General features: G+C 36.2%; 1 protein-coding gene across 5 annotated transcripts in view; it reads right to left on the bottom strand.

The window, feature by feature from the left end:
• The window catches only part of VPS13A (vacuolar protein sorting 13 homolog A), a 103,036-nt gene extending 85,926 nt beyond the window's left edge, over positions 1–17,110 (bottom strand). For all 5 annotated transcript variants that reach the window (XR_007891884.1, XM_051643454.1, XM_051643453.1 and 2 more), the window contains exons 1-14: positions 16,970–17,110; positions 9,349–9,392; positions 8,634–8,676; positions 7,466–7,561; positions 7,069–7,170; positions 6,475–6,584; positions 6,072–6,131; positions 4,849–4,908; positions 4,547–4,627; positions 4,052–4,109; positions 1,861–1,988; positions 1,538–1,644; positions 727–898; positions 318–380 (exon numbers count right to left, since the gene is read on the bottom strand). Coding sequence is in view for 4 of the 5 variants with exons in the window: in XM_051643454.1 (XP_051499414.1) it covers positions 318–380; positions 727–898; positions 1,538–1,644; positions 1,861–1,988; positions 4,052–4,109; positions 4,547–4,627; positions 4,849–4,908; positions 6,072–6,131; positions 6,475–6,584; positions 7,069–7,170; positions 7,466–7,561; positions 8,634–8,676; positions 9,349–9,392; positions 16,970–17,069 (1,224 nt within the window). In the remaining variant the exon portion in view is untranslated. The remainder of the gene's footprint in view (positions 1–317; positions 381–726; positions 899–1,537; positions 1,645–1,860; positions 1,989–4,051; positions 4,110–4,546; positions 4,628–4,848; positions 4,909–6,071; positions 6,132–6,474; positions 6,585–7,068; positions 7,171–7,465; positions 7,562–8,633; positions 8,677–9,348; positions 9,393–16,969) is intronic.
• Between the last annotated feature and the right edge of the window lie 35 nt (positions 17,111–17,145).

Below are 17,145 nucleotides of genomic sequence, written 5' to 3'. Positions count from 1 at the left end.
CTAGGTTCTTGGGGGAAAAAATAAAAAAAAATGCAAGCCTGAAGTTTTGGGTATAATCGCTACCAACTGGAATTGTCCTATCACACTTTGACCATATTTTCCACATTAATTCTCCTGTTATCCTGAAGAAGCAGTATATTGTGCTATTTATTTTTTCTTAATTACAAGTTGAACCTAACTATGCCTTATAATAATAAACATGAAATACAAAATTGTATGATAAGCAATTCAATCATCAGAATGAAAATGCATCAGCCATAAATATTCAACAACCTCATGAAGTTATCCTTAGACTCATTTAAATGATGAAATTTTACCTCTACTTCTGCTTGTTGCCTTGCTAGAGTGATGTTAAAAATATCCAAGGCCTTTTCGAATTCCTAGAAAGGAGGTGAGAAATTATTTTTTGACCCCTTCATTTGGTTAGAATTCACATCTCAATTCTACAGCAAATGACAACAACTCTTTCAGCGCAACCTAAGTTAATCTGCTCAAATTAAAAACTTAAACCTGGAAAAGGAAAGCATGTCAGTTTAAGTTTTCCTTCACTGCAGTTAATAATTTAAAAAATTATCTAATGTGCCTGTTAATACAACTCACAAAGAAAAGTTCTAACAAAGCTGCAAGTCTATCCTCTGAAAATTTTAACCTTGGAACATCTAAACATTAAATCTATGAAAATAACAAAATGAACAACATTTAAGACGTTAATGGAAAATAGCTAACCTCCAATAATTTTAGGATTTCTTCATTAGTTTTTTTTGATGTTATCTTTGCTTTATACATCTCCTTATAGTTCTTCACTTGTTTCCTATGGTGCCGAATATGTTCCCATGACCACATTTGGAGCTTAGGTTGGACATTTACCTCAAGGACACCATAAATAACATATTTCCACCTAAAAGCGAAGACAAATTAAGAACATTTTATATTTATTTTTGTGCACTGAAAAGACAGCTAGAGCTTATGCAGACTCCCACTAAATGCAACTTGCAGCTGTGAAAGTGTGAAATCCCTTGTCTAACATCACACCTCTGATCAGCAGAGGAACCTAAGGATTTTTTTTCCACACAAAGATGACAGGTTGCTATTTTCTAAAATTAAAAAGTAACCTTGTACAGAAAGTACATATATGTGTGTATGTGTGTGTGTGTGTTTGTGTGTGTGTGTGAATATTCAAATATATTTGTAAGTAATAATTTGAAATGAAAACAAATCTCTGCCATCTGTGTTGAAGAGGTTTACCTATTTTTAGAGAACAGCCATGTTACTGTAATAGTATCTAACATATAATGGGGACTCTTTCATTAAAAGATAGGACTTAAGTCTGATAACGGTCTTCAAGGCAGCAAATGCAGGCTTTCAAATATTGTGTCCTCATACTTGGTTTAAGGTCCTCACCAAAACTAGCAACTCAAAAGAGCATACTTTGTTTCACAAGGAAATGAGCACTAACCTTCTTAAGGAAGAAACAATCCCTGGGTAATTATTTCACACTAATAGCTAAGAAACATTTTCAAAGTCTGAGGTGGCCTACCATGTCTTGGCATTGTTGTGCAAGGGAACATCAGGTCTGTACTTCCTATATGGCAGATTTCGAGTCATCATATCAATAGACTCCAGAAGCTCCATAACACTGAAGTACTAAATAAAAACAAAAACAAATGCAAACTGAGTGTTACTGTCTTTCTGAGGACAACATGAATCAAGCTTCTCTTCAAAAAGAAAATAATTTACAAAGAAATACGAAGTGAATCAATTATGTATGCTTATTACACAATTAGAAAATGTTTTTCTTACAATTCTTCCAAACTAACTTTTTTTATCACATTACATATAACTTCAAAAAATAGCTTATACCTGTGGCTTATTGAATTCAACAGTTATGTTCTTTAAATTTACATCTAAATCCATTTTCGGTGATGAAAAGTCAACATCAGATCGAGGATTCATAAGGAGTTTGGCTCTAGCTGAAATTGGGCGGAATACTAAAAAACAGAAGTTGATATAAAAAATGCAATTAAATTACATAAGACTGTCATAAATTATATATAATACTTGTCAGCTCAACTTATGCCAGATTGTTTATCTAAAACCGTTAAGACTTCAAAAAATGAAGACTTCATCAACACAGCTTAAAACACAATGAAAGCTATACTCATTTACTAGCTTCATTTTGGCAATATTTGTGGAAAAACTACTCATGGAACATTTTCAAAACATTTTCTGTATGCGCTACTACATGGTAGATATTTCTACTGTTAGTTTATGCTTGCAATAAATCTGATCTTTCTGCAATGATATAAGGTATTTATAGAACAAGATAGTTTCAAATATAGCACTTATTTCACTATAATAATTCTTACTCCATAGGGATTTTCTTTTAGTGTTATTGAGATTTTACACTGTTTTATAAATTATACTCAGAACAATGGATAAACCCAAAGCTTTCACATTTCTAAATCCAACCCCAAGTAAGCATGGAAAAAATCAATACAGATGCTACGTAAAGCAAAGCAAAGCAAATCCCAAGAAAAATATTCAGAGCAGAAATGTCTTATCTGTTTAACCATTTGGCAATATCAGGCATTCAGTACAGCCTTCAGAAGCCTTGTTTAGTTCAGTTTTCCACATTTCAGCAATTGATCCGTCAGTAGGAATTTTTATATTACTTGAATTTGTGTAAATAATGTTTTTGTTAAATAAAATTATTTTGATTTCAATAGAAACACTGACAAACCATATACATATCAAATATTCTAAATTCACTGAAATGTTTATGCAAGTGGAAACAGATATTTGTGCAAGATGAAGCCATATTTACACAAATTTACCTTAGTTTCATTTTAAGCCTTTATCTCTTGTGAAGCTTGTTTTACTTTTATGTACACATTTTTGTGCTAGCTTAATTTTGTTCCTGCATTTATCTTCCTAAACTTAATTTTTCGTCCTTCCTATGGTAAGTAGTAAGTTTGCTTTCAGATCAAATGACAGAAGCAGACTTTCTGCTTGTTACCTTTCTATCAATGTCTCAATCTGAAGAGTTGCTCTACAGAAGCCAGAATTTTCATGTACTACAGAATATCAAGATGATGTTATCCTTAAAATATTTATGTCTCTGACAACACTGTTGAAATTTAAGTCTAAATCCTGAACCAAGCAATTTTGCATACAACTATGTAACTTCTACATAAAGAGTTAGACAACTCATCATGTTTAAACTTAGTTTCTTGTTAAAAGAGTCAAAGCTAGCAAATGAAAAAGACCAGTAAGAAATAAGAAGAAATTACAAACTTGTTCTGTGGGAGTCAAATAAAGAGACACAAAAGGCTTCCTCTCTTTCAGGCAAACGCAGCAAGAAAAACCCATACAACTAGAAGTGTCCTTTTTAACCCTGACTGTACCGAACTGAGAGCTTGCTTACTAGAGGAAAAGACATCTCAACGGCCATTCTGCCTTGAAACAGTTACTAAACAACCACACAGATGCACATGAGAAATAAAAACCATGACTAAACAGTCATCACGTTTGAGTGGAGCCAATGCAACTTTTGGACTAATGTAGGCAATACTCAAAGCAATACAACTTGCAATATGCAAGTTTTTTGCAATAAAAATATTAAAATATAAATGTTGATGTTTCAGAGTTGACTGATTACTATTTCCAACTCTAATTGAAAAAAGATACGGTGAACTCAAAAACATTAATCTATTACTCAGATCAATCTAGTTCACAAATCTGACATCATGCACTTACTATTGCTCAACTTCCTAAAATAAGTCATTAGAAATTTATGTAAAAAATCTGGACTTAAGCATGACTTCCCATTTAGAATGATACATGATTCAAGAACCAAATTTTAACCAAAGCTTTTTTAAGGCTACCTATGTGGTACAGGATTCATGGTCAGAGATAAAGTTATTCCTACAAAAGAAATAAACTGCAGTCCTTATTAAGATTTTTCAATAGCAGCAAAAGTAGCAAGCTCTGAGAGGCACTAAAAATTAGAAGTATATATGCATATTACAAATACAAATAAAATACCACTTACCAAAATCATAACCTTCTGGAATCACATTGTGGCTGGCAACTCCTTGCTTTAAGTTAGCCTACATTCACAATGGAGTTCAAAATAAGTTGCACTTTTATTTCATGATGAAGTTTTAACATAAAAAATGTTAGCATTTTATTACAGGTTTCAGATAATCCCTCTGATACATAGTACAACTCAAAATAGTCACCTATGCTACATTTTAAACAAAGTAAGACTTCTATTTTTAGCAAATAAAGACACTGAACAGTAAAATGACCATATATTGTGTTTAGTTTTGTAACTGGCAGGGGACTTTTTTTTTTTTAACTTCCTCAGATATGTATTGTACTTCCATGACATAAAAACCTTAACATTTACTATTTTTCCTAAAAAAGGTATTAGTAACAAGACAGTTTTCCAGAACGTTGACATAAATGGAAGCAGAACTGAATGTCAAGCACGCTTCATAGTATAAACTAGGTTACTAGATAAATTAACTCATGCTTTACTTACCAGCGATTCATCACAACCACCATGGTAGAACATCTCTGATTTCACATTCCAGTAAGCAAAAAGGTTATCCAGTCGTACGAGCTGAAAATACAATAAACATACATATTAATACCTACAAATTTCAGATTAATAATTTGGATTTCACGAAGTCTGGATTAATAAAAATATCCTGAATGTTCCTGGTGGAGTAGGCATTTTTCTACCTTATATCCTATACAGTTACATGTTTTCTTGATATTGATTTCTGTGGAAGTAATTCTGTTTTACTAACAATTCTTTCTTTAGCACAGTTTATACTGTACCTTGTAGAACAATTTGGCAGTTTCATCATGTAAACATGGATTCCAATTCTTATCTGAGGTCTGAAATGAGAATTAGAAACAGTTATTTCAATATCTATAGCAGACCAACATTTTACCATCATCATAATTAAACTCCATTGAAAATAATGGGATGCCATCTTCTGATTTAAGATGATTAAGCCATTCTTTTAAGTGGGAACTTGGTAAGGCTACTTCCTCCCCAAAGTACACACATGTATATGCAGTAACTGACAGGCTGTACACAAGAATCAAAAGATTCCTTAAAATTCTCTTTTCAATATTGCAAACTGTTTCTTTCCCTTTTACACCAATACTATTTGTATGTGGCTCTTGGGAAAGAGATAAACAAGGAATTAGAATTCTTTTATAATTCTATTTGACTCAAACAGAAACTTTTGTTTGAATACAACAGAAACTCTACATGCTATTACACTTTTTCAAGGCTAATATGCATTTCAGGAGTTAAGTAGTAACAATACCAAAGCTTCTGCTCCTTATGCAAAACTGAAGGGGGTGGCAAAAACCTTTCAATGTGCTAGGAACAAGTGTTCACAAGACAACTAGCATTCACGAGACAACTAGTTCATTCAAGAAAGTTACCTTTACTTAAGATTATCAGCTACAAAGCAAAGGCTACTGAATCAAACCAACTCAGCAGAATCAGCATATTGCTGCTGCCACGTAGTCTTCCATTAAAAAAAAAGTATACCTGCTATGATGACCACGTTAGCACTTTAAAGCGGAGTTAGCAGATCAAAGAACTTAGCTCTAGTATGAAAACAGATAGCACTAGGTTTTGGGTTTTTTTCCTTTTTTGCTTTCCTTTTTTTTTCCCCTCCCAAGTATGAAGTAGTGACTTCTCTTCTTGGGGCTCACAGCAATTTCAGTAAAATATTCACAGATTCTGAATAGCCCAGAGTCAGCAAAGTGTGGTACTTGGAAACCACAAAGCGCAGCAGGCAGAAGAACAAGAATCTCCTCTAAAGACCTGTTTTAATGCTAGCACTTTATCTTTAATGGTAACCTCACCACATTACTTAGGTTGGATTTGATAAACCACATGCTTACTATTGACCATTCCTCATGGTTACAGGTATACTTTCATCAGACAGCATGTTACCAGACAGCGTGATAATACACAAGAACACAAATGAACTCATCAGTATCCACCAACATTCTTTTTAGATGAAAAATAATATTACCTGCAAACTTAGATTCTCAAGTGAAATCCCAAATGACAAGGGGTTATTCCGATTTGTGATCTGATAGAGCATGGGGAAAATTAAAAATATATATATATATTATTTTGTGGTTCCACATTTAGATTTGGAAGTAAACAGCTAACAACAATACATATATCCCAAAGACATGACAACTATATCTTCTGTGTACCCAACCATATGCTTACAAATATCTTTATGCTTTTGATCAATACAAGCTTTTTATCAGTTTTCATTTTTAATTTTTTTTCCAGATTATAAAATTTCCAAAAATTTACTAGGATTCTCTCAACACGGAAAGCAACAAGGAGAAAAGAAATCAGATAGGCTTCTAAACTTGTTTCAAAGTGCACAACCCCTTACAGAGATATACAAAAGTACTTACATCATCTTCATAGCGAATATGGATGTTGGAAATTTTCACCTGAAGATTTTTGATGACCTGAGTAACTAGTTTTTCTACAAAAGTGTCCTGTTTCTCTTCTTTTACTTTATCTAAGTTAAAGAAAAAGAATTTGTTTGCAAATATTTTTTAAACTACATTAGAGAAAACAATAACATAATAAAGTCTGTATGACAGATACTTAGATTATGCATTACAGTTGTATGAAATCATGTCCTTTCAGTATAATCAATAACATTTGTATCTTCAGACTAGACTGTTTCTGCTTTATTACCTGCTGTACGAAGAAACAGTTTGCTCAGAAGTATAACTTGTACCCACCGATAATCAAGGTGGCCAATACATATTTCTTGAAGGTACCAGAAGCTGAATTTAAGATGATAAAACTTAGCATATATCAAGGAACAAGTTAAACAGAAAGTTTATAAAAAGGTGTAACACCTAAAAGCTACACCTGAAAATCTGTAACTTACAGGGTTTTAAGTATCAATAGGAAGACAGGAATCTAAAACACTGACAAATTATTAAAATAAGAAAAATAATAGTATCACTTTCTTTAGCTTTTCCCACTCTTACCTTGGTCAGCTATCTTTTGCTTTGCTTCCTCTATCCTTTGCAGTTCCCTTTGTCTCGCTTCCATGAGTTGCCTGGTTTCTTTTTCAGCATCATATTTTATGCCTATATACACAATGTAAATAGGTACAAGACAAAAAACCTTTTATGCTTTTGGAAAATGCTATTTCAAAAGCAGTAATTTTCACATTTTGTTAATAGTTACATAACAGAAAAAAAGAAAAAAAAAAAAAAGGTGCCTAAATATAGAATACTGAAAACACTCTATTCCTGTTATCAAACTGAATTTGCTAGAAGTACCTACCAAATATCTACTCATTAAAACAGTATCAACCCATTACAAGATACTTGTGAAATCCCACCAGTCTATATTCTATATTTTTTGTCTACATGAACTTACTGGCTGTGGGCACAATAAGCAAATACACTCCATCAAGAACTGCCTCAACCGGTTGAGTATAAAGGTTTTGCCACGGAATCTGTAAATTAAGCTGACCTATAAACACAAAAGAAAAAGTTTGAGTTAGACAAGTTAAATAGTCAACTGGAAAAAAATAAATAGAAAAGTTATCAACATTAACCACTGTATCTCTGAACAATTATTATATTGGTGTAGAGAATGGGCCTGTCTTCTCCCCTCATCCTGACTGCCAGCGGTCCGCCAGTGATGTCGTTGGTCCATGACAATGGACATAAAAACGTTCATTGAGGCACGTGTCTTTTGGGTTGTTTGTTTTACATAGCACATCAATAAATATGAGGCAACTTTTTCCATGGGCAGAACTATTAAGTCTACAGGTGTTACTCCCTTGAAGTATATTCCCTCTTCCTAACAGTAATCTCTCCCTCCTTGCAAATCCACTGCAGCACTCTCATAAACAAGAAAAGCACAGATGGTTAATACACAATCAGTCAGCTAAATGCTCCCCAAACCAGAATTTTTAATTTTTTTTTTTTTTCTTTCTATAGGAGGGGGTCTTAAAGGGGTGTGTATGTTTTGTGAACCATGGGGACCCTGAGGTTACAGCACCTCTCATTCTTCACGTAACTGCCAGTTTTAATAAACTACAAAAATCAGTCACAGGAAAATATATACTTCCAGGGCAGATTTAAGGGAAACATAATGGCTTTAGACTTCAGTCTGCTTTAAGAAACCACTAACTTTTCAAAACAATCAACTTGCAATGAGAAAACTTTTCATATTAGCAAAAACAGGGAAGGAGGGTAGAAGGAAAAGTGGAAGGCAAAAACAGTTGTGTAGTCTTGTTAAGACAAGGGATGAGACTCAGTCCTGCTCAGCTGCTCCTTTATGCTGTGTTGGGTTCTTCTCTCAGTAATATTAGAAGTGATTAGACAAGACTCCAGTATATTTTAACTTTGTCATCTCAGCTCAAGAGAAGGAGCCTCTTCAAGCAGTTTCTTTCAGAAGAGATAAACTTCAGAGTTTACAAATCATGCAAACCAAGGAAACCAGGAAGGTAACTTGCTTAGGATGCCTACAGCCATTTGCAAGGAAAAGCAGTATGTTTAATAATTCTTGCATTGGTGTATGATAAAACATAACTTACCAATATGTCCTGCTTTAACTTTAAATGGCACATCCAGCTGACTCTGAAAGAAAGTGTTTTAGAATATTTAAGTTCATTTCAAAAACTTTTGAATGTTCCCACACAGGGAAAAAAAAAAATAAATAAAAAATTATTATTTAATTATTTATTATTATTTAATTTAATTATTTAATTTAATAATTTAATTATTTATTAATTATTTAATTATTATTTAATTATTATTTAATAATTATTATTATTATTATTATTATTTAATTATTATTTATTATTACTTAACAACCTTTCAAACACTGAAAAAACGCCATTCAATATAATGGACCAAGCAAGTGCCTGGTTACTGATTGAGACTGTTAAGCCCTGCTACCCTTAATACATTCCCAAAAGCAAGAAGGTCTTTCAGTATTACTTTTGATCAAAACACAGTCTTCTAGAAATTGCCAAGAGTTTTGTTTTGGGAAAACAAAAAAACCAAAACAAAACAAACAAAACCCCCAAACAAACAAAAAAAATAAAAGGAAGCCAGCATGCACCTTCACCTTTACATTTAAACTCGAATTAAACAGACAAGCCACACAAGTACACAGAAAACAAAACAGTAAGTATTCACTAAAATACAGTGCATCCTAAAATAAGAACAGAAAAAGCATGTACAATTCAAATAATTGTTCAATAATCATTTTTTGCAACAGTTTTATTTTTACTTTCATTAACTTACCAGTGCATTTTCTTTTATTTCAAGATTCTTCAGTGCTACCGCTCCTAAAAAGCAAAGAAGCCAGTAAGCAAAACTACAATAAGCAAAGTAGTGGTGGTGCATGCTAAATATTCCAAAGACTGAGTCAGTGGTCCCTGACCTGTGGTTCTTCAACTATTTGCTGTGAAAGATACCTAAAATCTACACCTCAAATAGCCACAAAAGATGATTAAGAACACATTGTTCATTCATGCTACAAAATAACATCTGAGATTTGATCCTGGAGTTAAGAGAACCTAAGATTGCTCAATATAAAGATGTTGGAAATTATTGTCACATTTTGTCTGGATCCATTCTGAGATTAGAAGTTCGCTTATTTTTCCTCAACCATCTGCTTCCTGTGCTTGTGGAAATTTAGCAACATTAGAGTGTATTTTTAGCCCTGAAAAGATCTTATATTTGCAAGTTATATTTATAGGCTTATAAAAGTTCACAGAAAGCACTGCAGTAAATCTTGTTTTTTGACATCTTAAGACAAAAAAAAAAAAAATCAGTACTCTTGCAAACACAGGGTATTTTAATTGCACGATCTGTTTATATAAAAAAATGAGACTCTTGCCATAACAAAGGCACATTGCAAAGGGCCAGGAAACTCATAACTTAAAAACATGCACGTAGTCTCAAGCAACGTCTTCTGTAAACTCTACAAAAAGCATGGAACACCTACAATGGCTAATTCTGAATTAGTTGTATAGTGTTAACAGATGCACATGGAACAGACACCTGACACAGTCGAGCAGAAGCATAAACGAGATTCAGGAAACCAGAAGTAGATTACAGGCCTGGAAAGAGAGAACTTCAGACTGCAAATGAAGATGTGATTGACCCAATAATGCTTTTCTTTTAGAGATATAAGTTAAAAATGGCCAAACATTTGAGGAGTGCGGCGCTCCAACCGGCAAGAAATATTCTTGCAGTTACAGAGTCCTGATGGAATTAGACTACTGCTCAAAGGACCACCAATTTCAGGAAACTGGATGTTAATCTCAAAAAATGCATTCATCAGAACAGTTGGCTTAAGCTGTTGAACTGCTGTGGAAAAGATGGTCAGGTAAACTAACCCATCCATCTTGTAATGCTCACAAAACTATGAAGTTTTTAATCTATTCATTGTAACAATCAATTATCACTTTCTAGTAGAATTCTACACATCTGACATGTGCCACCATCAGCCTCTCTAGAGGCAGAAGGATGTTTCTGAGAGCTGATGGTTCTGCTTTTAAGCCTTAGAATACACACTCGTTGACAGGAGCCCTAGAAAAGGAAAAACAAAAAACAAAACAAAACAAAAAAACACACACACAAAAAAAAACAACCACCAAACACCAAAAACCAAAAAGAGCATTCCCAATAGTAGTCTATAACAACTATAGTAACTGTAACTACATATTCTTTGTTGGTAATAACAAGGTGATAGTTTTTACGTACCATTGGGTTCAACTCTACTCTAAATTTATTCCCTGATAAAGCTGACCCTGCACAGACCATTTTAATACTCGATGGAGAAACTTTCATTATATGAAAGACACACACAGAAAAAAAAATAATAAAAAATTCATTCTCCCAGATGACATTGTTAATGGGATTTCTAACAGTATACAGATCAAACGCTCAAGTTTGTAAACAAGCTACCATGCATAACATGCACTTTTTGCATGTCAGCTGAACCATGGTAAAAATGTTTCAAGGCAAACTGTAAGACTACATGACACATGAAGCAGTTTGATTTGGTTTAGCTTCTTTCACTTTCAGCTAAGTGAACACTGCCTCTCATTTAGCAAGGCCTTGGTACATGCCCCATTTCAGCTGAGCCACAGTAACTCCAGATGCAATAACATGGCAGCCCTAATGCTTCTAAAAACAAGTCACTGTGAAGTGAGCAAGGACTATCATCTCAAGCACTGACAAACAATATTTTGTGATGGAGAACTGTAGTTAATCATAAGGGCAGAGAATAAACATGGTATTGATACTGTTTCAAACAAGACAGCTTTAATAATTCTACATGAAATGCTGGGCTTGGGAAATAAGGTAAATAATTCTTCATAATTTTTCCTACATTTATGATTTTACAAATTTTAAGTTTAAAGGTTTTAGTTAGAAGACACAGAAATTAGTAAAGCTTCAACCATAAAATTACTGGAAAATATTAATTAAAATAACACCACAGTTAATTCACAAAACCTTCACTGAGCATCTAAACACAGTAAATGGACTTGAAAGCAAACTAAAGGCTACTACAGAAACATGTATTTATGCAACCTTTCCTTTTCCTACACTTGAGAGAGAGTGCAAGAAAGAGACTAATTAAACACTCCTGCAAGTAAACATGAACTGCTTCCAAACCTACCACACCTCAGCTGGCAACCAACTCTTAACACTCACAATTTGAAATGGAATAACTGACTATGTCTTTATTTTCCTTCATTGCCAAAATCTAGCTTTTATCACACTGGCTGTTCCACTTGCAATGCAATGAATGCAATGAAACATAGCTCCAAGCACAATTGCACTTAATCCTGACAGTTCTGCTAGGGGAAAAAAAAGAAAATTAAAGCCCTCACAAACAGCAGTAGGAAAACTGGGGAAGACAGCTACCAAAGTTTACCATCTTGGGGCACTGCAAACAGATTTTAATGGCAAGAATTTCAAAATACATCAAGATCTGGTTGTTTCGTTTGGTTGGGATTTGGGGTATTTACTTTCCCCTGTTGGGGATAATTGCATGTTTCTTTGTTTTGAAGACAGGAAGGTGACTAAACACCTATGTGATGGGTGGCTTAAAAAATGCCCTACTAAGCAACCTTGAAAACTGTATATACATGTAGCTGGAGCTGTATAAATATCTAGGGTTAAACATCCAGACTAACAGCCAAAACAATAATAAAAGCCAGAACATTTATAAATACCTATAGGACAGTTTAGGGTTTATTTAGACTATGTTATAAAGCAAATTCTTAGCTTCACTGATCTCTGGACATTGTAAATATTTCAATCAAATGAAAGATCTGTCAAAATTCTGGAATAAATAGTTTTATAGTTTTCATTTTAGATTCTCAAAATGACATCATGAATTTGAGTGAATGAACCATTTCATTAACCGAAATTTTGTCATGGAATTCAACCAAAGTTAAAGAAGTGGAAGAAAACTAATCTACATAAAAATCCCAAAAATTTAACCTATGTATTAATCACATTTCTGCTATCTTGTAAATAAGATCTGGGGGTTGGGTGGGGGAGGGATGTGCACGGAGAAGGGGGGACAGGGATAGCAGAGAAAGGCAGGCATCAGCAAATGAAAATCCTTCAGCCAATATCTGACCATTACCTAACACTCCTGCTCATATATTTTCACTAAATTTGTACTTTTTGCAACAGCATAGTCAGCTTGCAAACATCTTTGATCACTTTGTAAAAACTGCTGCCTTTGCCAGCTATTTCCCTCTTGCACTCATGCTGTTTATTATTCCTGTTTAAGCATACCCTCTGGAGACAAGCTGTACACCTTTGCAAAGAAGAGTGCCTGCCAAACACCTCCTCTCCTGACATCACTGTAAAACTGGCCATGAAAGCCAGTAGAAACTACCAGATGTCCCTAATTCCTCAGTCTATTAAAATTACAAATTACAAGTATCTAAGGGGACAGATTGCACCACTGTATCCTTGCACCGACTACACTTAGCCTAAGTAAAGGTATGTAAACAAATTAGTCTTTTATTAGAATAATAGCTGTAGCCAAAAAAAAAGTGCCAGTGTCAGTTATCTGTCTGTATCATCCTATCAGTATAGCTGCCCCAGTAAGACACACCAGCTATCCAAGTAACAAGTTGCATTAAGATAATGCTTGAGACATTATTTAACAAGTAGGTATGCCAACTCAATAAAGAATTAAGTATTTTAAAGGTCCTTCAGAGGGTCTAATCAAGACACTGAATTAAGTTATTAAGACCCAGCCAAAAGAAAACACTGGCAATGTGAACGTTCGTGAAACAACTGTTTGGTATCTCATAGTGCCTGTAAGCCTCAACCACATATTGCTTATTCTCAAAGTTAACTGCCAACATCTCACTTGCTTCAGCCATTGAAGTATGACTTTCTTAGGTCCAGACCATTACAAAATATCTAACTTAACACTTCTCTAACCTGTTTTTCTAAGCCAAGTACTTACACATTGGTGAACACACCTCATTGAAACTCTTTTTAAGTGAAGATCAAAACAAGAAGATATTTGAAACATCGTCCTTCCGAGCCACATTCATCGAACAACTCTCCTTGATGGAAACAACTGTAACACTTGATTCTGCTTCATACTAACAGAGCTCTTATAAGAATCTGCCTTCTTTCACTCTTAGAATATTTTCTGACCCTTGGCCTCACCTGTTTGAATTCCCTTTTTTCTTAGATACCTTGTCCTACGTTACCCTATCTTCGTTGCCTTTTATATTTCAGGTTATTCCCTTCTTGCAACTCTCTCAGCCACGAGTGTTTACAGACATCCAATCTTTCTTTAGTATTGAGACAGTCTGAATTTGTACCCTTCAACCTGAGAGTGTTTTTTTAAAAAAACAAAAATAAAAAAGTAGAAGCATTTCTGTAATTACTGCTGTGTTCATGTATGTTCTTTGAAGCAGTGTCATCACACAGCTTTACTAGGCAGATTGAATCTGGACGGTTTTAATATGGCAAACTGACTTCTATCATTATGCAAAACTGAAATGAAAGTTAGCATGTTCATTCAAAAGTCATCAATAAAACTCCCAAACGTACCAAAGGTCAAACTATATAAAGTTAGTTTTCATACAGATAACCAGAGTCTACCAACAGGTTACCAATCTTAAACTAAGTAGGCTAGCTATGCAACACCATCACAAGGAAAAAATCTTTTTCATTATAACATCTAAAAAAACACCCTCCCATGCATATTTGATCATTCAAAGAATAAAAAAATGAGACTTTTAAAAATTTAAGATACAGCTATGTAGTAGTACCTGTGCAGTGCTATAGCATTCAAAAAGCCCTAGCCATTTATTAAGGAGAAAAAAAATATCCTATTAATCACTCCAAAATACTTGAAATTAAATTGTCCTAAATCAATTTAGACTACACAATTTCTGTAAAACTCAGCAAATTTGTCGTGATGCATACTCAAGACAGACCCGGTATGAAAACACAGCTGTAATGATACACTTTCAAAGAATGCAGACAAGCCTGAAAAAGTAAAATGTTTACATAAAATATGAAGAGCAAAAAAGAGTACTATTTTTTCTAAAAAAAATTAAAATAAATTAGTTACACAATTTCAGCTATGAGGAAGCCAATAAAACTCTCAGTACACATCAGAAACACTGCAAGTAAAGGGATCTGCAAATTAACAATGGCCTTTATATGAAGACAGTAATCTGCTGCTATTACTACTACTGTTACTGCCTTTTTGTTAGAGAAATGCAATTTCTAGGTCCTACAACAGAAGAGATACTGTAAATGCGCACACCATTAAACATTGTTTAAGTTGCATACACAAGTGAAAGCATCATGCAGAAGAAACTAGGGGAAAAAAAAAACTCTATAGGTGAGGTTTCAACAATGCTAGCAGTTCTGGAGAACAGTTCTAGCTAGGCCTCTGAGAGCAAGATGTCCCTTCATACATCAGTGTTCATGCTAATAAAGTAAACAGACTATGCAAAGAAAAACTAATTTTATTTTAGTACAAAGGCACTGTACTGAGCAAAAGGAACTCAATCTTAAGAAAAAATATACTAAAGCCTCTAAAATATTAAAACTAATTGAAGTGGAAATTATAGAAAAAACCCCAAAACCAAGTTCCACATGCATAAAACAATGACACTTGGAATACCAAAACTCCAAAGTAAAAATTATTTATATCCATTTAGCTTTTTTAAAAAAGTGAGACAGCTAATGTGCATCCAATCTGGCAAGAACTGTCTCACAGAAGCACACGCTGCAACCTACAGAGCTGGAAAAACAAGCTTTTACCTTTTTGTAATGTACAGATATTGCCCAAAACATTTACAGAATTTTAAATATTTTACAAGAAATATTCTGCTTGCCTTCCCTGAACAGAAACTATGAGAACTGAAGAACCTGTTAAGCATAAAAATCACACAATTAGTCTGACACATTTTTGCAGAAAGATGCAGTTAACTCAATCCTTTCAAATAAAACACACATAATCTGTAATAAATATGCTACACTGGGCCTTACTGCAACAGATCAAGGACTATATTCTCTCCAGCAGTTACTTCTGCTGTTGCAGTGTTAAGACTTCACATAGAGACTGAACTTTAGAAAGATCCTACTAATGCCTTGATTAGGTGAAAGAAAATGATTGCAGAGAAAGAACCAAATAAGGATGCCATTTCGGAAAACAGAACTGTTTAAACAAGAATGTCCAGGATGCAAAAAACTCTAGGAAAAGGTTCCAAAATCTGACTCGTATGTATGAGCAATTAAGAACGGAACTGTAGGTAGGGAACACCTCGAGAATGCTTCCCACCTGCAGATACACGAACACACATGTAAAAAAAACCCTGTACTTCTGCACTTGTTTTTCTTGATGCTGCAGACACCTGGAATGCACATTCAAAACCAAGCCAGTAGTGGTCACTGCACACGCATCTGTTAATCGTGTGCGTCTTGCTCTTCTGATGCCACCTTACTTTGCCCAGACAACACCGGAAAGAGAGACGCTTGTTCCTGTTTTCTTGTCGGTACATCACTAAAGGGCCCTCAACTCAGCAACCTTCAGGCAGAATGCTCTCCTGCCCTCAGAACTGACTTGCTCCTGCAGACTACTGCTTACCGTGCCTGGCACAGTCGGTCACATCTTCTGCGAGCACCGACGCCAGCCTCTGTTCCTAATTCTCTCATGTTAGAAAAGGGAAACACGACGACTGCTCCAGATCTCCTCATGACAACACCGAAACAATCCGGCACATCACTGCTGCTTGCAGACAGGGCGACTGACTTCCCCTAGCACACCACCGACACTAAAACGCTATCTAAAGCCCAGGTGCTGATTTCCTATCATTTCCAGGCAGGGCAGGAGTCAGTAAGTCAGTTGGGCTTCGCACTCGCTCCACGCCAGGCCAGGCTCGCGGCCCCGGGCCCCGCCCGCTCCAAACTTTTCCCGAGCGCCAGAAGAGCCTCGTCCATCCCGACGCCCGCAAGCTCCGCACGGAAGAAAAAACAAAACCGCAAGTAGACACCCCAGCGTCTCGGCCGGGCTTTCCTCCGCCTCCCTTCGCAGCTCCTCCTGGCCCCGCGCCCGCCCCCCAGCGCTGCAACCGGCTGCTCCACGGCCCCCGCCCACACCTCCTCCCCCCACCACTATTTTTAAACCGCCGGGCAGGGGGGGCGGCAGGCAGGGGGGGAGCTGCCGGGCAGGGAGGGAGCTGCCGGGCACCCAGCCCAAGGCGGCGCGGCGGGCGCGGCCCGGCGCCCGGGAACGCCGCCCCGGCCTCCTCCCGTGCGCGGGCGGCAGGGCGGCCCCGAGCCCGGCCCGGGAGGGAGGGCAGCGCGGCGGGCATGCGGCGGGTCACCCCGCGGCGCGGAAGCCCCGTACCTCCCCAGATGCCCAGGTTCAGCTGGGAGCTGTCCAGGTTCACCACGTAGTCGCCGAGGAAACGGTTCAGGACGTCCACGACCAGCGACTCGAACACCATCCTGCCGCCGCGGGCCCGGCAGCCGCCGCCGCCGCCGCCGCCTCCGCTCGGGCCCGGCCCCCCCCCCGCCCCGCCC

This window comes from Apus apus, chromosome Z, assembly GCF_020740795.1.
Source record: "Apus apus isolate bApuApu2 chromosome Z, bApuApu2.pri.cur, whole genome shotgun sequence".
Classification (NCBI taxonomy): Eukaryota; Metazoa; Chordata; class Aves; order Apodiformes; family Apodidae; genus Apus; species Apus apus.
This window is presented reverse-complemented; position numbering and strand designations above follow the sequence as displayed.